The sequence below is a fragment of the Neovison vison genome, chromosome X (genome assembly GCF_020171115.1).
Source record: "Neovison vison isolate M4711 chromosome X, ASM_NN_V1, whole genome shotgun sequence".
Lineage (NCBI taxonomy): Eukaryota > Metazoa > Chordata > Mammalia > Carnivora > Mustelidae > Neogale > Neogale vison.
In genome coordinates this window covers 1915867-1936673 of record NC_058105.1, presented here as the reverse complement: position 1 = coordinate 1936673, position 20807 = coordinate 1915867, and the positions used below count along the sequence as shown (strand labels likewise).

The following is a 20807-nucleotide window of genomic DNA, read 5'->3' as shown; positions in this document are numbered from 1 at the left end:
AAAGATGACTCACTTTCCCACTCTCAGCTTGGCTGCGCCTCAGGGCGGGCAAGCTAGGGAAGACCCCCAGAGTCTGCGACGCCTTCCTGTCAGCGCCCAGCTGAGTGTCATCTCAAGTTCACACAGAGAAGACCAGTCCTCTGTTTGAGGGAAAAAAGACGAGTGGGCTGGGGGGCCGGGACGGCCAGAGTACCTGGGAGCCTCATCCAGCCCTTCCAGAAGCACAACGGCTGCCCCCCTGACTTCGGAGAACCACCTCCTTGCTCAGGAGGCTCTGGGCAGGCTCAGGACAGGATCCCAGGGGCCACTCACTGGACCAGCAACCACGGGCCGCCTCCCCCTCTCCTCCCTTCCCTTTCTGCCAGTTCCCGCCCCTCTCTGGGCCTCAGTGTCCCTATCTGGGCAGTGGAAAGTTTGACTATGGAAAGCTGTGCCTGCCCAGAGACACCAAGGGTCCTTGTGTGAGTGAGTGTGTCCCTTCCCCATGCGCCTGGGGCGGGGGGGTGGGGGGACGCTAGCCCAGCCGTCTACAAGAAAATTGCTCCCTTTGAAGCTTCCAGGGGGGCCTGGAGGCCTGCCCCCTCCCTCCCTTCTTCCCTCCCTCTCTCCTCCTTCTCCGCCCCACCAGCCCCCTCCCTCTTTTCCTCCCTCCCCGCCCCCTCCTGCTGTTGTCCCCTCCCTGTCGGCCAGCCCGCCCAGCCTTTAGCCTCCCTCCCACCGCCTCTGTCTCCCTCTCTCCACAAACTGCCCGGGAGTGAGCAGCCGCTCTCGGAGGGCCCAACAGAGACGGACAGACGCACCGACTGCCTGACACCCAAGCCTGCCAACTAGCCAGCTTGTGCCCGGCCGCTTGTCCTCCCCAGGTAGGGGCCCCACGCCGTTGTCCCTGCTGTCCCCTCCTTGTCTCATCCCTGGTTCCACTGCCCTCTCACCATCCTGGAGATGTCCCCTGTCCCTACGGCCCCCGCACCACCCCTCCACATCCCTACCCCTGTCCCTGTCACCCACTTACCTCCCTCTCCCACTCCCAGGCTGCCTGCGGTCCCCATAATTCCCACGCCAATGCTGTAGGCTCCTGGCCCACACCACTTCGTCGCTGCCCTGCGGCTCCCTTGGTCCTTGCCCCTTTCTGCATTTTCTGCCCTCCTTTCCTCTCCCTTCTGGCCTCACTCAGCGACACTGCCTGCCTTGCCTGCCTGCCCTCCCTGCCTCCTTCCTGGGTTCTTGCCCCCTGACTGCCCCCCACTCCCATGGCATGGCCCTGGCATGGCTGGGTGGCTGGCATCCCAGCTCTGCCAGTAGCCCTCTTCCCCCACTGAGAGACCCTGAGTCCCCGAGAGCTCCCTGCACTCCGGCAGCCCGCCCTGCCCAGGACCAGTCCTTGGCGTGGGCTCACAGACTTGGTTTCCCCGGCACACTCCAGGAAGCCTAACCCACAGGCCAATTCCCTTCCTCCACCTCCTCCTGAGTGAGGGGTGGGTCCACATGGCCCTGGCCGCAGGGTCCCTGGGTGCGGCTGGCTGGGTGGCTCTGTTCTGCCTGTCCCCAGGACCCTCTTGGATTGAGACTCACAAATGGGGGGTGGGGTGGGCGGAGAGAAACGCAGGCAACTGGGCCATGTTAGCCTGGGCAGGCCTGGCTTGGGGCTCTGGAGGACTTCTGGGGACCCTGGGGAGGGGTGAGGCCACAGGTCCACTTCCAAACTCAGACATTGTTGTCCCAGCATGGGTGCCTTTAAGGATCAGTGAGGTTCAAGAGCTCTGTCCCCCAAAAGCAGCCCCCACAGACTGGTGCATGGGGCCGCTCAGCTCATGGTGGGAATCAAAAGCGTGGCTGCAGGGTTGCTCCCAAAGTGTTTTGGAAGGGAAGGAGTAGCCCCTGCTGGTCTCACTCCCACACCCTCCATTGGACAAAAGGGACAAGTGAGGCTCAGAGACAGGCAGGAACCTGCCCACAATTGCACAGCAAGTCTGACACAAAGCTGGGGCCAGGACCCAGCGCTCCTGATTGACAAGCCCTGGCAATCGACGCCATCCCACCCAGGGAAGCCTCACTTGGGCACTGACAATGACAACCTGTGGCCAACTGCATGGGAGGTGCCGGGGCCACTGGTCCCTGACCTGCAAGTTCCCAAGATGGCTGGCACATTGAAGGGACTGCCAAGTGACCCAGGAGAGGAGCAGGGCAGAAGAGAGCTCTGTGCACGTGTCACCAAGTGCCCCGGAGGGGTGGGGGATGGGAGCACCCCCCTCAGGGCTCTGAGGGTGGGGCTGCGGCTCGGGCACTGGCCCATCAGGGCTGCCCGGGACGGTCCTGCAGAGGGGACCAGGAGGCCCAGGGTACTCCAGGGCAGGGTGGTGGGTTAGGGTGGGCAGTGCAGATCTTCAGGCCAGGGAGACTGTTCTCGAACCACGTTTGTTAAGGGCCATTCTGGTCGCAGATACGGCCAGTCCTGTCCTCAGCACGCTCCTGCCTCCACGCCCTCCGCCCTGTAGAGACTGACCGGCATTGCGACAGGCTGCAGATGCTCGGGCTCCCTCAGTGCCAAGGCAGTTTCCCGGGAGGGCCCTGCAGGGCCAGGGCTGGTGTGGAAAGAGAAGGCGCGCGGGCAGCCGCGACCACGCAGGGGAGTGCCTCCTGGACGCGTGCAACTGCCGGGGCCTTCCGCTCCCTGAGACACAGGCTGTCCTGACAGAGGCCCCTTCATGTGAAAGCCGCCCGTGTCTGGCTACGGCGGGGCAGTGCGGGGTAGCCCTGCGGGGCGGGACGGTGGGGTGCATCGAAAGGAAGGCACCGCACTGGACGGCGAGAGCAGACTGGGGCCTGCCCCCCACCCGCCCACTGGCCTGCCTTTAAGCCCTAAGAACCCAGGTCACGGTGGGCACTAGTCATCCCACTGCTTTTGTGCCCTGCCCTGGAGCAGGGACCCGTGTGCCCGTGTTGTACATGGGGAGCCTGAAGCCCAGCTTTTTCACTGATGGGCTGAGGACAGTTCTGGGCAGGCTCATTTCAGGGGCCCAGAAAGTTGGCCTGCCAGTCCTCTGACCAAATTTCTTCCCCATCCTACCAGGGGCCCTGGCCCGCTGGAAGAGCATAAACAAGGAAGGCCAGGAGGAAAGGGGGTGTTTGAGAGACTGCAGGGCGTCCAATGTGGCGCCAGGGCCAAGTCCCCACAAGAGGGCAGAACCTTCCCACAGGGCCTCCCATCTCTCCCAGCTCTCCTGCTTCCTGGGCCCCCCACTGCCATCCCTCTTCCACTCCCTGGAGAAGCCCTGTGGAGACAGCACAGCACAGGACAGGACTGTCCCAGCGGTCACTTGTCCTTACCTGCCTGGGGACACAGTTGTGGCATGAGAGAGTAGCAGTCTCCCAGGAGGCCCCTGGGGCATACAAGCAGCAGGCAATGGCCCAGGTGGCATCCACCCTGCCCCCATTCCCCACCCCCCGCCCCCCATAGATGGTCCCAGCCCCAGCCTCAGGGCCTTTGAAGCCTCATTTGCTGAGCAGCTGGTTCATTTGTCTTGCACGTCTCTGGGGACCTTCCAGCACCCCTGATTGTAAGAAACGCCCTCCCCACCCTCCTCATCGGTCACCCCAGGGTGAGAGAGCTTGATCTCTTCCCGGCCCTGCCTTCTGCCACACCTGTTGGCCCCAATGGTGCGAGGGAACACACCAGCCCAAGGGCTTGGTTCAAATTGAGGGACTGGAGGAGTGAAGGCGGCTCTCCCAGGCACCCTCCTTGTGAGCCGTGGAGTTGCAGCGGGGGGGGGGGGGGGGGGGGCGGGTGAGCAAGAGCTCCCCCTAAAGGCAGGGTCCTGGCGGCTTTGCCCCCTCCTGTCAGCTGACCCTGGTGTCCATCAGTACCCCACCCCTCCATCCTGTTCTCTTCTGCTCAGACACTGGGGCCCACAGGACGCCTTCTGTAAGTCCCACCTTAGAGGGAGGCAGTAGGGGGCCGGCCCGCGGGGTGCTGCGCTGGGGGAATGGGGAGGGTGTCTGCTCGGTCCTGCTCCCCAGGGCCTGAGGCCCATTAAGGCTCTCTGGGGGGCCCTGTGGTCAGGCCAGTCTCCCAGTGCCCCCTGGGGTGGGCGTGGGGTGGGGCCCTAGGGGCCACCTCCTCTAGGGGGTGGGTGGCTGGGATTCATCCCCCTCACCTGGAGCACTCAGCCCCAGCGCCCCTCCCGCGCCGTCAGGGCCTCCTTCACCACCTCTGGGATTCCAGGCTCCTGGGAGCCGCCCCAGAGCCACCCCATTTGGCTTCTGCTGTCCCCACCAACCGCCCTGCTCTGGATCGGGGTGGTCCACAGGGTGGCCATGGAGGATGCCTTCTCGCCTGGGGCCCAGCAGCCTCAGTTCCCACGGCAGCCTACAGAGCAACATCATGGCTTTCTGGCATTCCGGAGGGGCCAGGACACGGCTGACTCAGCAGCCCCTCCCTGTGGTAACGCATCTCTCGGCTTTAAGGGGCTGGGGTCTCCACCCAGTCTCCTAGTGCTCAGCTCTCTCAGGCCACGGCATCTGAAGGCCAGAATCCGCAAACATCAGCCTGGGGCCGAGCTGCAGGGCTCCCCCGTTTCTCTCCCACCATCTGCCCCTTGACGGCTGGATGGCCAAGTGGAACACAGCATCCACCCGCCCGAGTGGCTACAGGATTTGGGATTTGGGGAACAGAAGCAGGACTTGAAGGAGAGAGACAGAGGGCAGCCCTACGCCCAGGAGACCGGAGGCCAGCATGACTCTGAGTTCCTTGCAGCCTGAGTCCTGGCTCGCCCTTGGTTATGGTCCACCAGGGTCTCAGAGGTCTCCTGGCCGAACAGAGGTGTGAACGGGGGGGGGGGGGGGTGCCCCTGGAGGGGCCTCCTGGGCCAGCTACAGACAGCTGGCTCCTACCCCCAGCCAGATCCCCTGGAGGAGAACAGGGAACCCGATGCAGGGAAGGGGCTGCCGGAAACCCTGGGAGGGTAGGACCTCACTTGGCCTGGCCCAGCCAGGGAGCAAGGCAGATGGGATGCCAGGCTCTGGGAACCAGGCTGAGAAAACCAGGACAGAAAATGCTCCAGGGGAGCTCCCCGGCCTGGCTGGGACGATGGCTTTTCCATGCCCCTGCAGACCTGGAGCAAGTGCCTGGTGGCTGTGCTGGGGCCATGGAGGGGCGGCTGGCCCTGCAAACCGTGGGGAGCTACCGCTGGTGGCGGTCAAAGAGAGGGTCCGTGTTGCCGGAGGGTTCATGGGGTGGCAAGCAAGGGGGAAAAGGGCCCACAGACCGGGGCCCAGCTTTCCCGCAGCATCACCTGTCAGTTCAGCCGAGGGAGCTGCTCGGGAGTCTTCTCCAGGGGCCCAGAGGCTGACCCAGTGGCCTGCACAGCCTAGGGAGTACCGGGTCTTATGGCTTTGGGACCTGTGGCACAGGTTGGTTTTGGTCTTTTGGGCTCGGTGGCGGGGGGTGGTTTGTTAAGAGATCATTTAAATCCCCCGCCCCATTTCCAGGAGATCATTTAAATCCCCCGCCCCATTTCCAGGAGATGATAGCATCCACCTTCTTCCTCAAACAATCCAGAACGTGCTGAGGAGAAGCTCGAGGTCTCTTCAGTGAGTGGGAGGAGAAGGAAGGACACGTGTGAGAGGACCCGGAAACTCAGGACCCTCAGCTGACCTGGGTCACCTGCTGCCTGGCTCCTGGCCAGCAGTTTGACCCTCCTGCCTTCCAGAGGTTTCCCCGGCAGAGTGGGGGAGGGGTGGGTGGCTTTCCTGAATACCGAGGGGAGAGAGGGGAGAGAGGTCTGGCGAGCCAGCACCGGCCCCCCTGCCAGCTCCCCGGGACCAGCCCCCTGCTGCCGATGGGCCGGATCCCTGCTGACTCCCTGCGGCCTGCAACTGGCACTGGCAGGTCAGAGCTGTCCCCGAAGGCTGACGGAGCCCGGGGCCCACCGCACCAGTCCCGCCGGGGGGCCAGAGCCATGGCAGGAAGGAGCAGATGCAGACGACGTGGGGCTCAGGGCCTGCCCCCTCCCCACTCCAGCCACGAGCCCCTCACACGGTCACCCCCTCACATGCACACCCCTGCATAAGCTTCAGCAGACCCGTGGTGGGGGGGCACATGTCCCCTCTCTCTGCTTGGCACTCAAGAGGAGATTACATGCTGTCGGAGGGTCGGTGCGGCCCGGGAGGGTGGCAAGAAGCAGCTGGGAATGTAGCCTGTTGTTTGAAGCTGGTCCCTGAGGGCTTTGGTGGACAGAGGAAGGGGGGGGGGTACCCTGTGCTGCCTGTCCCCCTCCCAACCCTCTGCATCCACATAGTCCTAGGGCTTTGGCAGGGGTAGACGGTGCTGTGCACACCAGAGTTCAGGTCGGGTTGCTCAGTGGGGCCAGACACCCTGGGCTGAGGCCTCGGGACAGTGTCCGGCGTCTGCAACTTGGCAGCGGCGGGCCACACATCTGCAAGCAAGCTCCCAGCGTGCACCAGACCTTAAGCTCTGCTCCCGCCGCCCTTGGCCTGGCTTGAATGCCTGGCACAGCCCCTCCATGTTCTCAGAGGCTGCCAATGCGTCGTGTTTGGCGCTGACCGGGAGCAGTCCCGCTCGGAGGACTGCGCTGCCTTTCAGAGGGCGAGACAAGGAAGGCCCTATGGGTCTGGCAGCGCGGGCTCCGGGAAGCCCAGCCTTTTCCCTTGCTCACACCTGTGGGCACCAGGCTGGAGGCCTCACAGCCATGACCACTTCTTTCCTCTGCTCAGAGGGGGAGGGGTCCAGCAAGCTCCAAGCACGCTTCGATGGTGCTCGAGGCCCGCCGTGAAGTCCTCCGGGACACCCCCCAGGTCCACTGTCCAGCCAGCCCCCTCCTCCCTGGGCGACTCTCCCCGCTGCATCTGCTGCCAGCTCCCGGAGTGGAAATGAGGCTCTGCTGGGAAGCCTGCCCAGCCCCGACCCTGCCAGCCTGTCCGCGGCCCGGGCCCAGCCAGGAGCCGGCGGCGGGAGAGCCGGCCTCACCTTGTCCTCAGCCTCTGTCATAGGGCCCCGGGTGGAGGACCCCCAAGCCCTCAGCTTTAGGCCTCCCACCACAAGTGAGCCCCTGCGGGAGCCCGGGCCGCAGCTCCGAGTCTCTGTGGCCCCCAGACACAGTGACATCAGGCACAGCTGATCTGAGCTGATTTATCTCCTCTACAGCCCCCGTCCCCCTGGGACAGGTCCTGGGAGCCCATGTGGAGCCGCCATGGCCAGCTTCCCTGGCCATCCTCTAGTCTGGCGGGAGGGCCAGATATGGGGGCTGAGATTCCCTGCAGAGACCCCTCCCCCCCAGCCCTCCCCAGCCCTGACAGGCCGGAAGAGGCCTGCTTTTGTCCACCTCGCCCCACAGCCCCCCTGTGCCTGGCCAGACCACCCCAGCCACCCCCACCTGTCCAGGTGAACTGGGGCTCCCGAGGCCGTCCAAGTCTCCCACTGGGCGGTCCAGCCCTGACTCATCCCGCCTGTGAGGTAGCGGCTTTGGCAGGGGTGCCAGGCAAGAAGGGAGCAGGCTCCTCCCCCTCTCCCATCCCATCTTGCTCTCCTGCCTCCGTCCTCCCCTTCCTGTTCTCTCCCGCCACTCCTCCTCCTCCCAGCTCTGGGCGTCCAGTGGCTCCCAGGCTAGGGCCCCAAGCAGCGGCCCAGGCCTACCCTGCTCTGCCCTGGAGGTCGCAGAACCAGGGGAAGAAAGAGGGACACACTGCCCAGGTAGGCAAGCACAGGCCCTCCTCCCTACTCGGTCCCGTGACCTTCTGGGGCTCCCCTGGGTCCTGCCTGGCCAGTCCGGGGCTGGCAGAACCTGGGGTATGATCATGGGGTGTTGGGGCTTGAAGGAGCTAGGCAGACTGGGTGCTCCCCCCGGACATGGGGGTCCTTACTTTACTGTGTGACCTGGGACAGGCACGCAGCTTCTCTGAGCTCCTCACTGCGGGCCACACTAAGGAGGGCTGTTGGGAGCTGCTAGGGGCGCTCTGGGGTTGGCCGTTCAGCTGAGTCCACTGAACCATGTCCTGGGTCCGTGACCTGCACCAGCCAAGCACACCGCAGCCCTGGGTGCCAGAAAGGCTGCTGCATGCTCTCCTGCTCTGTCCTCGGGAACGGTGGGAGCCAGGGCAAGCTCCATGACCCACCGAGGGGGTGCCCGAGTGTGAAAGGGGGCGGCAAGACTGGGCTGGACGGGAACCCGGAGCATAGAGCAGTTGTACCCAGACCCAGAAGTGGTGCTAGACCCCTGGCCAGGTCGGGCAGCAGCCAGCCCAGCCTCACACCAGCACACCAGCTGGGCTGGCCCAGGAATGCAGCAGGCAGGGGCTTCCACTCGCCGGGGACCCCTTCCATGTTTCCACCCAGCAGGGAGGCTCAGGGGTCACCCAGGCCCACTGAAGCCCCTCACCGCTCCTCCGCTCTCCAAAATGGGCCCCAAGTGAGGAGGGTCCCCCTGGGGCGGGGCCCCGTGTGGGTCTGCAGGGAGCCCCTGGAACCTGGCCAGTCTCACCGCCCACAGATGCCCCCAGAACAACCCCAGACACCAGAGTCTGGGAGGGAAGCAGGGCAGGCCCACTTGTGCCTGTGTAACAACCAGGGAGATCAGGCTGCTGGGACTGTCCCGGGAGGTCTGGGGAGGTGAGGCTGGTGGGACCTTCCCACAGGGGGCCGCTGCATGGGAGAAGGAAGGAGGTGGGTGAAGACGGGCACCTGGGGCAGGTTTGGGCAGGACAGCTTCCCCCTCACGCCCACCCCGCTGCCCAGCCTGGGGGAGCCTTCAGACAAGCCTGAGCCCGCCTGCCACCTTGGCAGGAGCCTGGTCCCCTCTGGGGGCCTCTCCAGGGGGCTGGGCCACGGGCAGAAGGCAGGCAGGAGCTGAAGTGCGAGCCCTGGGGCTCTGCAGGCCAAGCCAGGTGAAGTGCTGGGGGCCAGGAGAAGGTGCCGCGGCCCTGGGGAGCAACAGGGAGGGTGGCAGAGCCCTGCTCCCTCCCCTCAATGACTTTGCCTCTCTCTCCCCCCACCGCACCACCTCCGCGGCTAGCCCGAGCCTCAGCCCCGCGTGCCCAGCCTGGTGTCTTGGCCTCTTGACTTTTCTTCGAAAAATGTGGGTGTGTTGCAAGGGGGAGCTCAGGAAGGGAAGGAAGTGACTCACGGTGGTCTAGCTCAGTGCTGACTGCGCCCACATCATCCTGAGCCACAACTGAAAGCCAAATTCTTCAAGGCCAGTATGGGGCAAAGAGTTAGTTGCCTTTCTGTCCTCCGTCCGCCTCCTCCCCTCCGTTCGTTCCCCTCACTGACCAACCCACCCTGGGGCAGACTGCCAGCTGACTCAGTGGTGTGTGGGGGACAGCGGGGGAGAGGGCCAGCGCTGCCAACTCACCGACTGGCAAGACGATGCATCGCCCATGAAAGCCAGCATCCTGCCTGGGATCAGAGGAGAGCAGAAGGAGGGGTCCCTGCCTGCCCACATCCACTCTCTCTGCTGCCCCCTTTCCCGCCGCTCCTACCTTGAGGTCCATGGAACCTAGGCTGCTGCCGTTTGGAGGTTTGCCGGGACAGGGCCCGGAGAGCAAGTACGAGTGCCGAGTGCCAGCTGGGCCCTCCTGACAGCCCTTTCCTCCTCCCAGGCATGCCCACCATGCTGCCCCTGTGGCTCCTGGCATCCTTGCTGGCCGTGAGCCAGAGCCTGCCCTTCGAGCAGAAGGGTTTCTGGGACTTCACCCTGGATGACGGGCTGCCCATGCTGAATGATGAGGAGGCTTCAGGTGCTGAGACCACGTCAGGGGTCCCGGACCTGGACTCCCTCACGCCCACCTTCAGCGCCATGTGTCCCTTCGGCTGCCACTGCCACCTGCGGGTTGTTCAGTGCTCTGACCTGGGTCAGTCCCGGGACCAGGGGGAAGGGGGGCATGAAGGCGCAGGCCCAGCCTGAGTGTTCCATCGTCCTATGGGAGGAGCCTGAGAGGGTGGGGTCCGGGATGGGGTGAGCCCACACCGGCGTGGGGGTCCTTGTTTCCACATGGAATGGTGTCCAGCTGTCTGGCTGCAGGCAGGTGGGGAGTGAGAACGGCCTTGCTCTGTGGCAGAGCCCCTGCGTGTGTGTCTGTGTGCGTGTGTGTGAGTGTGTGTCCCCGTGCTCAGAGTCACTCACGCGGGCGACGGTGGCCCTGGCCCCCAGGTCTGAAGGCTGTGCCCAAGGAGATCTCACCCGACACGACGCTGCTGGACCTGCAGAACAATGACATCTCCGAACTTCGCAGGGATGATTTCAAAGGCCTCCAGCACCTCTATGTAAGCCCGGCCCGGCCCTGAGGGGCTTCGAGGAGGTGGACCGTCTTCCCCTAATGAGTTGGGTGCTTACGGGTGTGTGCACGCATGTGTGCAGTGTGAGAGGGGCCTGGGGGCTCATGGAGTCCTGAGAGAAGTCTGCACAGCTGCAGGTCCCAGGTCGCCCTCGAGGATGCCAGCAGCCGTCGCAGCCATAAGCCCAGGGCAGAATTGCTCAGCCCAGTTCCCTTCGCAGCTGAAAACTTTCCGTTGTATCAGGGCATCGCAGCGACCCGAGAGGGACAGATTTCGTCATAGCCGGGGTGCAAGTAGGGAAGTTGAGGCTCAGAGAAGGGGGGTGCCGTGCAAGGCAGGAATGGTACAGCCGGGCCTGGGGGACCTCCTCGAGGCTGCACTGGCAGCTCCCCACTGATCGCCAGCCCAGGGTGGGTAGGCAAGAGAGAAAGTGAGAGAAAGTGAGGAGGGCGGGGCATGGGGGGGGCACGGGCACCTTCACTCGCCACACCCTCCCTGTCCCAGGCTCTCGTCCTGGTGAACAACAAGATCTCCAAGATCCACGAGAAGGCCTTCGGCCCCCTGCGGAAGCTGCAGAAGCTCTACATCTCCAAGAACCACCTGGTGGAGATCCCTCCCAACCTGCCCAGCTCCCTGGTGGAGCTCCGGATCCATGACAACCGCATCCGCAAGGTTCCCAAGGGCGTGTTCAGCGGGCTGCGCCACATGAACTGCATAGGTGAGTGCAGCCAGCAGGGGGCACTCGCACAGGGCCTCTTGCAGCTGGGGTGGCTCCGGGCCCCGAGGCAAGCCTGGTGGGCCTCACAGACCATTCTGGGAGCCTACCCCGGGGCTGTCTCAGCAAGATGAAGAGAAACCTGGGGACCATAGAGAGAGGGAAGGAAAAGGGCCAGCCAGCCGGGGACCATCCGGGACCCAGCCAGAGGAGCTGAGCAGGCTGGGGTGGAGCCCCACCTTGACCTCTGGCTCCCCTCCCTTTCCTACTGCTTCCCCTATCCCCGGAGGCCTTGCCCCTACCTCCCAGCACCCTTGGGAGGTAATGGTCTCGAACAGTCAGGAGTCTGCAGTCAGCCCAGTAAGGTAGCTTTCAGGGCCAAACTGGGGAACCAGGGCCCATCGGGCCAGCCCAGGCCAGGAAGCTCACAGGACCTGGGGCTGGGCGGGTGGCCGCCCAGATCCGGCACAGGGGCTGAGCAGGGCCTCTCTCCTAGAGATGGGCGGGAACCCCCTGGAAAACAGTGGCTTTGAGCCTGGAGCCTTCGATGGCCTAAAACTCAACTATCTTCGCATCTCTGAGGCCAAGCTCACCGGCATCCCCAAAGGTAGGAAGGTGGCCCCTTTACCCCACACTGCCAGGCCTCCAAGGCACAGATGGGCACAGATGGGGGGCGGGGTGCTGGAGACGTCTGGAACCATCAGTCAACTCAGGGAGGGCTTTGGTAGTCCTGTGCTCATGTCTGCCCCGCCCCCACCTACAGACCAGCCCACACACGTGGCCTCCCCTCTTGCACTCCATCAGAGCACCCTCTCTTCTTGGCAGACCTCCCCGAGACCCTGAATGAGCTGCATCTGGACCACAACAGAATCCAGGCCATCGAGCTGGAGGATCTGCTCCGATACTCCAAGCTGTACAGGTGCGCTGGGGGTCCAAGCAGGGTGCACTGGCCCCTGCTCTTTTTGCCTCTAGCCCTTTGGTGCATCTCACCTGCCCTCTGCAGGTTGGGCCTGGGCCACAACCAGATCCGCATGATCGAGAACGGCAGCCTAAGCTTCCTGCCCACCCTGCGGGAGCTGCACTTGGACAACAACAAGCTGTCCAAGGTGCCCTCTGGCCTTCCGGACCTCAAGCTCCTCCAGGTGAGTGTGTCAGCCCCCCGCGCCAGCTGCTGTGGTCTGGCCAGCTCCTCCCGCTCTCTCTGCCTCCACCTCTGCATCTGGAAAGAAGCAACTGCAAGGATCCGTGCCGAGGAAGGAGGGAAGGCGAGCGGGGACTCCACTGTGGATGGCAGATAGAGCAGGGCGTGGGCGGAGAGGTGTGAGGCGTGAGCAGGAGTCGGCCTGGTAGAGATTGTAGCTCAAGCGCTCCTAGGCGGGTTGGACACCAGAAAGGCGTGGCAGAGCCTGGGAGGTCAGGGGACAGTCTGGCCATGGGAAGTGGACAGATTAGTGGCAAGATAGGTTCAGCTCCGGGCAGGAAATAGACTGATGCGGGAGGTGCAGGGTCTTGCCTGGGGTCCTTTCAGGGACCCCTGTCCCTGGCTTGCCTTCCCTTCTCTTCCTCGGCCCATTCACACTCTCCAGGACACCTGCCATTCTCACAGGCTGTGCAGCCAGAGCCAAGTCCCAGACCGGCCCTGCCCGGGTGAGGGCGTGGGAGACGGGTCAGCCCAGAAGCAGCCGCAGGGAGGCCCAGGCCCGGCTAAGCGCGCCCTCTAGCGGCCGGTGTCCTCTCTGCCTCTAGAGGGCGCAGTTGCAGCGTGAGCGCCTCACCACCGTCACGGCGTTCCCTGCTTCCCCTGTCCCCCCCGCTAGAGAGGGGCTTCAGGAAGTTAAGGGCTGCTAAAAAGCAAGCACCCCTGGGGACTGGAAGGAAGAGGAGGCCATCTGCTGGCTCTTTCTCCTCTCACACCTACGGGTCTCTGGAGGGAGAGGCTGCTGCCCAGAGCCAGGCCCGGAGTTTGGGAAACTCAGAGAGAGGGCCAGAGGCCAACCATGAGCCCCAGGAGCCATATTCCCTGCACGGAGACTCACACCCCCAGGCCCCTCACTTCCCACCCACCACACACCACGTCTGGGTCCCTCGTCCCAGCCCCCGGTCACACACCAGCACCCGAAAATCCCCCCAACACCCACCTGACACCCATACCCAGGCCTTGGTTTGCTGCCTCCAGCCTTGGAGGAGACACATTCTGGCCCTCAAAAGGGCAAGCCCTACAATGAAAGCACCCCCAAGGGGTTGCCAGGCGGGACCCAGCTGGGCGGGAGGGCCCAAGCCCTCTGATATCTACCCTCAACTTGGTCCAACCAGGCTGGACCAGATTCCAAGCGCCGTGGTGGTGGGGGGGTGAATCCTCCGCCCTGGCACTGGGCCTGAGCCACGTCCCTCTGCCCCCAGGTGGTCTATCTGCACACCAACAACATCACCAAGGTGGGCGTCAATGACTTCTGCCCCGTGGGCTTCGGAGTCAAGCGGGCCTACTACAATGGCATCAGCCTCTTTAATAACCCTGTGCCCTACTGGGAGGTGCAGCCGGCCACTTTCCGCTGCGTCACTGACCGCCTGGCCATCCAGTTCGGCAACTACAAAAAGTAGGAGCAGCCAGCAGCCGCCGTGGTGGCCTGGGCGGGGTCTCTAGAGAGCCCAGTGGACGTCCTGACGGGGAGGGCAGAGCGAAGGAGCAAAGCCAGTGCCCAGCTGCACCCACTCCAGCCCCGCCCTCGATCCTGGACCCCAGCTCCCTGCCTCCCAATGCCCTCATCCTGGCTCCCAAGCATGCAGATGGGGCACAAGACCCAGCCTCCATCATATGTCTCCGGCTTCAGAGCTGTCCCTGTCTCCGCACCCCCAGCATAGCCACTCAGAGGCACCCTCATAAAGCTCTCTTCCCACTCACCATGAAATCAAACTGCCCGAGGCTCCAGCCCAAGAGAAACGGTCCCTGGGTCAAGGGGCCGGGAAGGGGCTAACAAGGATGGAGACAGACCACCCCACCTGCCTGGGACACATTCCTCCTCGTGTACTTGCAGCTTCCAGCCATCCTTGGCCTGGCCTGCTACCCTGGGCCTCCCATGCTCCCCTCCAACCCTTCTGCAAGACCATGGCCCATTCATCCGGGCCTCCTTGCTCTACTGGCCTCTAGACCAGTATTTGCTTCTCTGGCACTCCGGCTCTTTCTCCCCCTCTCTCTGTCTCCATCTCTCCTCTCTCACATCTCTGAGCTGGGTCGGTGTCTGTCTCGACGGGCTTCTGCCCAGCCCCTACCCAGGCAAGCTAGGGGACAGAGGGCAGCTGCCTCCCAGCCTGCCCTGCCCAGGCCTTGCGCCCAAGTCTGGACAGTTCTGGAGGGGACCAGCTGCTGGAGGTGACGCACCCCGCATACACCTCATAGTCTGAAGGGGAGCATTGGCCCTGGCAAGGTCCTGGCATCCTACTGGAGCCCCAGCCAACTGTCCTTGTCCCTTCTGCCCCCCCATGACAGCTAGTTCTCCCCTCCCTTCGCCTTCCGGCCCCCTAGTACGGTGGGGCTGCTTCTGAGGTCGGTTTTTGTCTTTCAATTAAAGAAACACTGTGCAGTATGGCTCTGTGTGCTGCCGCTCGCGGGGTGGCCCTGGGGACCGGGCGGAGAGGGGAGAGCCACAATGGGCCATGGTGGCTGGCTCTCAGGCTCTGCCCCTCCGTGCCCACTCCGAGCTGCGGGCTTCCTCTCTGTTGCTCTCCCTGCCCGCAGGCAAGAGTCCTCAGTGCCTCCAGACCTGACACTGGGAAAGAGGGCCCCTTCCGCTTCTTTCGAGGTGCTTCCATTGCCCTAGTTGTCCTTAGACGGGGCTCCAAAAGCAGGCCCGGCTGAGGGAGACTCTGCCCTTCCAGAGCAGAGCATTTGCCAAGCGCCTGCCATCTTCAGAGCCCCAGATTAGACCGTCACTCTGAGATCCCAGGGGCCCTGCCAGCCTATCCTGATGGGATTTGGGGGCTCAGAACCATGAGAGATCCAGGCGGTTATCAAAAATTGTGCACAGCACCCAAGTCAGCACCAGGGGGCGCCCACCTGGCAGGACAGGACTCAGAGACCAGGCAGCAAGCTGGACTTGCCCACCCTCGCTGGCCTGGCCTGGGCCCCACGCAGAGCCTCCCCCACAGCGGATCCCAGTAGGTGCCGGCAGAGCCAGGCCGAGGTTGCCACGCTCTGTCACTGGCTCCCAGGAAAGCATCCGGGATGGAGCCTGAGAAGCCTACCCTCTGGGGAGACAGGTCTGGCCCAGAAAGGGCAGCATGGGCCTAGGAGGAACCGTCTCCAGAGCAGCGTGCCCTCCGACGGCAAGGCCAGCAGACGGACGTGGTGGCAGGCTAGTGCCTGCTGCTCGTCCTCCGTTCCCCACAAGGGGCCCTGGCCTCAGGCAGTGGGGGCCGAGGCTTTCCCGGGCAGCCAGGGGCCGCCGATGAAAATAGAGCAGGCAGGGCCCATGAGGAGTGCCAACCCAGGAGAGAAGGAGCTCAGAGGCTCCACGTGCTGGCTCCGAGCACAGAGCTGCATGCCCTTCCGCCTGGCCTGGCACCAGGGTGCCCGGCGTCCCTGAGTTTCCCCTTTTGGGGACAGGAGGCGCCACTCAGCATGGTGGCCCCGTGACAGAATGTCAGCCGTCGGCATCATAGCACTATTCTGGGCCATGTGCTCCACAGCCCAGCAATCTCTGCTGAGCTGGGCAGGCTCGGGGCAAGGGCACTGGCCAGGGGCCAGGAGACTGGGCCTCGTCAAGTCCCCTCACTGGCTGGGAAGAGGGACAGCCAGAACTGGGGCCTGGAGGACACAGAGACACGGAGTCCTCAGGCCATTTGTCTGTGGGCCGGTCTGGGGCACTGAACTGTGTCAGGCAGGTGCCACGCAGCCCCCAGAGAACTCCATCTTCCCTCCCAGCCTTGTGGGTCACCCAGCACAATAGGGGACAGTGCACCCTGCAGGCAGGACCCACACTCTGCCCAGACCGGAGGCCCCCGAGGCACCCAGGGGACAACTTGGGCTCTGCGGCAGGAGCCCAGGGCTGTGAACAGGGCCACACCACAGAAGAGCTCATGAGTCCTGGTTGGAAAATGGTCCACGCCCACAGCAGGGGGCACAGACATGGTCTCACTCCGCTGTCAAGTGTGCTGCAAACTATTAGATGATGGCGACAATGACCATACCCAAGCTGGGACTGCTTGGGCTCAGGAATAAAAGCCAGGGCACCATGCAGGTGATCCGGCCTGGTGCCCCAAGAGGGCCCTCCTCGTGGAGCTCGGAGCCTGGCTGCAGTCTCGGGGAGACATGGGGTGAGCTGCAGGCAGATGGAGGGGCTCAGGGGGCCCAGGTACAGAGCCTCCGCTGTGCCCCCAAAGCCACAGCAACCGAGGGAGGAGGAGCCAGCTTCCAGCCTCTAGACTGGGGGACAGATTGGACGTGGGGTGACAGGCAGCAGGCAGGCTGAGGGTGTGGCAGCCCCCCCTCCCCGGCCTGAGGCCCCTGGAGGAAGAGGAAGGGGCCGCAAGGAACAGGACCTGAGGGTCAGGAGACCCCAGAAGCTCTGGGGGTGTGGACGCAGCTCAGAGGACGCGTCTAAGAGAGAGAGAGAGCCAGAGCAGGCACAGGTGCGCGAGCACACACACAGGCGCACACACAGGTGCACACACACGCGCACACACACAGGCCCTGAAAGTCACGGGAGCAGCTCACTCAGGGAGGGCTGTCCTACGGGGGAGTGGCTGCCAAGGAGACACGGGGCTGGGGTGGGGGTACATTTCCAAGTACTTACTGCAGGTCAGGTGCCTTCTGGCCGTAGAGGGGGCCCAGCTGGAGCCTAAGCCGAATCCATTGCTTCGGTTTAGACAAGTTAGGGCTTGTCGGAGGGGCGGCCCGCCAGGCGTCCCCAGACCATGGCTGGGGAGGGGGGCAGGGCACCTCAGAAGGTCAACCCCTCCTTGAAGGGCCCCAAGGGGCAGCTGGAGGGGCTGCTCTGAGAACTTGTTCATTCACTTCTGGTCCCCCACCCTGGGGTCTCCAGGCCCCCTCCCCGTGGGCTCTGGGCTCTGGTCTCGGGAGGGCGGGGGCTGTGGGAAGAGGCAAAGCACGGAGCCACCACGGCCCGCGGCCCTGGAGAGCCGGGGCAGCCCTGACACTGGGGGGCCCGGGGGCCTGCTGCTAGCCCGGGAGACCAGAGCCTGGTGGCAGGAGCGGTCATGCCCAAAAGGCCATCTCGCCCTTGCCAGACCTGAGCTGCTCCTGAAAAGGAGAGAGGAACTGGGGTAGAAGCTATTGAGACCGAGTGCCTGCAAGGTCCTGGGGGAGGTCTGGGGGCGCCCGGGACTTGTTGGGGGCCAGGTCAGGGGCTGATAGGAGTTTCCTGGAAAATCAAGGTGTCAGCAGGACCGTGCTCCCTCCAAAAACTCAAGGGGAAGCTCCTTCCCACTTCTCCCAGCTTCTGGTGGCTCCGGTCCTTCCTCGCTTCTGGCTACCCCTCCGGACGCCGCCTGTCTTCACACGGCTTCCGTGTGTGTGTGTGTGTGTGTGTGTGTGTGTGTGTGTGATCTCTTTCTGCCTCTCTCTTATAAGGACACTTGTCACTGCATTTAGGGCCTACCCAGATAATCTGGGATGATCTCTCCACGTCAGGATCCTTAACTTAATCCCACGTGTGTGCGGGGCATTTCAGCCTGCCGCAGGTGTTGGCTGATCCGGAGGCCCCAGCATGACGGTGGCCCCCAAGGCCTTAGAGGAAGGGAGAAGGAAGGATCTATGCTCTCAGTCGGGGAGACAGTGGACACTCAGAAAAGAGAGGGCCCTGGGGATGGGCCAGAAGTTCCCCTACTTCAAGGCTGGGCTGAGGAATTCCTGTCCCCAGAGGAGACTGTGACAGCCACACCAAAAGTAGCAGGAGGGAGACCAGGCAGGGGGGAGGGGAGGCCGCTGCTGAGCCCAGGAAGAGGGGTGTGGTGAAGTGGTGCCAGTCAGTCGCTGAAGAAAGCAGGCGGCAGTGGGGGAGGGGGAGCACTGGAGGCAGGTGACAAGGCGGGGGTGGTCAGTAGGAAGAGGGAGTGTGGGTTCCTCTTATGCAGTGAGTGGGCAGGCTGGAGGGAGACGGGCCTGAGGGCGGGCCTCTTGTTCTGGGCTTTGTTTCTTGGGCCAAGAGCACCTTTGAGACGTCCCGGGTGGAGGCAGCTGACCATGTAAGAGTCAGGGGCACCGACCAAGGCCTGGGGCTCCTGAGGGGGCAGGAAAGGGTAACAGCACAGTGGGGACTAGGTGTGGGGCTGGAGGAAAGGAACAGAAGAGGGTTCAGGGAAGCAGGGAGGTCTGGGCCGCTCAGCCAAACACCTTCTCCTGCCGCACCCCGGCCGGCCCGAGTTGCGAGTTGCAGGCCTCCCTGAAGCTGCCCCATTAGCATTTTCAGTACAGGACACAGGCCTTGATGTAGGGAAGAACTTTCTAGAACTTTCTCCCCACCTACCTATGTGCAGATGGAAAAACCAAGAGGGGCTGGCCAAGGAGCAGAGACCATTGATGACAGTGGGAGAGTTTCCCTGGCACCCAGGCTCCCTCACTTCCCAGGTCTGAGACCTCCCTCTTGGCCTCAGGCCACAAGGCTGGGGACCAACAGTTTTGAACCACAGGAAGGGGGCCATCCCCTGTCCTGGCTCATTAGCTCTTTGGGGATTGCCATTTGCCAGAGACTGGGCATTTTCAGGACATCCCGTGGAGCTGTGGTCCAGTCCCTTCAGCTCTCCTGAAGGCCACATACCTTGTTCCTTGGCCAGCTGACTTTGGCCACAGTGGGCCTCATCACAAAGGCGTGTGGCACAGCCAACTCTGGCCTGGGCTAGCCCTTGGCAGTACCCCTAGGAAAGAGATGAAGGGGTGGCGGTGAGTGTTCCTTGCCTCTGACTTTTCTCCCCTTGACTCGTTTCTTCCCTCTGGGTGTTCAAGGGCAACTCCAGCAAGAGGTGGGAGCCAGACAGACTTCACGTGATGGTGCCAATGCCCCCACGTGGGCAGCCATCGGCGATCAGTAGGTTCCCTGATCCCTGAAGGAAGGTGGTGATCCCGTCCCAAGGGAGTCCCGGCTCTTCTCTTCGGCCACTCCCGGACCTGCGCGTGTGAGCCTCTCCCCTCCCTCTAAGCACCCATTTCTTCCCCGCTTCTCTCCTCCCCGGGCTGCCAACACATGTCTGCCCAGAGGCTGACCAATAACTGCACGTTTGCCAGCAGCCAGGGACCTCAGGCCAGGGACCAAAGGACACGCCACCAGGCTGGACTGCAGGAAGCCTGCCACACCGGGCGCGGGGACCCAGCTTGCACCTGCGGGGTAGAGGAGGCCAGAGGCTCTCGGGCGGTGTTCCCACCCTCACCCACCACTCTCCCCCTTGGCAGATGCCCCGGGAGGGGGGCCGGCAGCCCAGCGGCACGATGGGCTTCAGGTGGGGTCCGGGGTCGCTCCGAGTGTGGGGCGGCAGGAAGAGCAACTCCAAGACGCTGGGAGGCTCCGCGGGCAACGCTGAGCTCGAGAACAGAAGCTTCGGCTCTGCGGCTGTGGGGCCAAGGGAGCCAGACTCGCTGCTGCCGGCCGCACCCGCTGGGGCAACCCCCCACCTGTGGGGACACCTGCAAACCCACAGGAGAAATGCACAAGTCGTGTGAGCGAGCGTGTGAGCGTGTGTGAGAATGAGAGTGTAACAACATGGGCGGACAACGGCGTGAGAGCTCGGAGCGTGAGTGTGCGCGCACAACTCAACCGGCGCGCGTGGGCACGAGTGTGCGTGTATGTAAATAATTGTGCATGAGTGTGAAAGCGGTCGAATGCGGTCGACTAAGTATACGAGTGTGTACAAGTGTGCGAGCATGACAGCATGTGACTCTATGTGAATCGTTGGGTGTGAATGTCTGCACGTTGGCACCAGTACGTGTGACTGACCTGTGAGCGTGTAGCGCGTCAGCGAGAAGCGTGGGCTAGATGAATACGGTCTTGTGTGCGATTGAGCACATATGCAAACTCTGGGGAGCTATGACAGTCCCCTGGCCCAGGGCAGACCCTTCGAGTCCTATAGGTCTCTGTCACAACAAGCACCTCCTCCTGGAAGGCTTCCTCGAGCCCCGCCCCCCCCCCCCCCCCCCGCCGGGCACCATCTTTCGCTCCCCCATCAATATTCCCTGAGGGCCCTTACCCCACTTTTCTGACCGCACATTCACTCTGCCCACCAGCTCCCTGTTCTGTGGCCCCTACTGTGTCCCCAGTGCCCAGCACGGCCCTTGCACACAGGACACCCTGGGACTCTGCTTGTCCGAGGCAAGAAAGAATTTGTGGCTATGTCCAAGTGTCTTCTTGCGCTCTGAGCCCTGCCTGCTCCGAGGTGCTGAGGCCTACTGTGGGCCTGTCACTTCTCTTTCCTACGCTCAGCCCTCTGGGGATTCTGATGCCCTCAGATGGTGGCAAAGGCCTCCTCTGAGTTTGGAGAGGAACTGGGAACTTGGGAACTGGGAAGCTTGGGACCCTAAAGACCGGTGACACGGGCCAGCCAGCTTGCCCCTGGCTGCAGGGTGTCCATGGGCACACTCGGTGTCTGCCCGTGGATGTGCAATGTGTGCTGGTGCGTATGGTCTTCCCTACATCGGGGCTTGTCTGTGTCTGTCTCCACTGGTGCCTGGAACGTCTGTGTCCCTGTGCGTCTGTCTCGGGTGTCCACCTGTGTGCAGTAGCTCTGCGTCCTGTGTAATGGTGTTTATGTGATAACCTTTTGGGGTCACAACTTTGAAAATCTGCCACAAGCTCCAGTTTC

The 20807-nt window shown here is 63.5% G+C and overlaps 1 protein-coding gene across 2 annotated transcripts; it reads left to right on the top strand.

Annotated features, from left to right (window-relative positions):
• Nucleotides 1-721: 721 nt before the first annotated feature.
• On the top strand, nt 722-14584 carry BGN (biglycan). 2 transcript variants are annotated; one of them, XM_044235159.1, is made up of 8 exons: nt 722-863; nt 9613-9864; nt 10164-10276; nt 10793-11006; nt 11500-11610; nt 11829-11922; nt 12007-12145; nt 13404-14584. In XM_044235159.1, exons 2-8 carry the CDS (start codon nt 9615-9617, stop codon nt 13599-13601), a joined length of 1119 nt encoding a protein of 372 aa, XP_044091094.1. In that variant the 5' UTR covers nt 722-863; nt 9613-9614; the 3' UTR covers nt 13602-14584. The 2 variants fall into 2 exon arrangements, with proteins under 2 accessions (XP_044091094.1, XP_044091093.1); XM_044235158.1 differs by lacking the exon at nt 722-863 and adding an exon at nt 7587-7708.
• The last annotated feature ends 6223 nt before the right edge of the window (nt 14585-20807 follow it).

Excerpts from the sequence above, each read along its gene's own strand:
- BGN (XM_044235159.1), top strand. The coding sequence starts at position 9,615 with ATGCCCACCATGCTGCCCCTGTGGCTCCTGGCATCCTTGCTGGCCGTG. Across the intron at positions 9,865-10,163 it reads TGTTCAGTGCTCTGACCTGG|GTCTGAAGGCTGTGCCCAAG; the intron begins GTCAGTCCCGGG and ends CCTGGCCCCCAG. Across the intron at positions 12,146-13,403 it reads CGGACCTCAAGCTCCTCCAG|GTGGTCTATCTGCACACCAA; the intron begins GTGAGTGTGTCA and ends CTCTGCCCCCAG.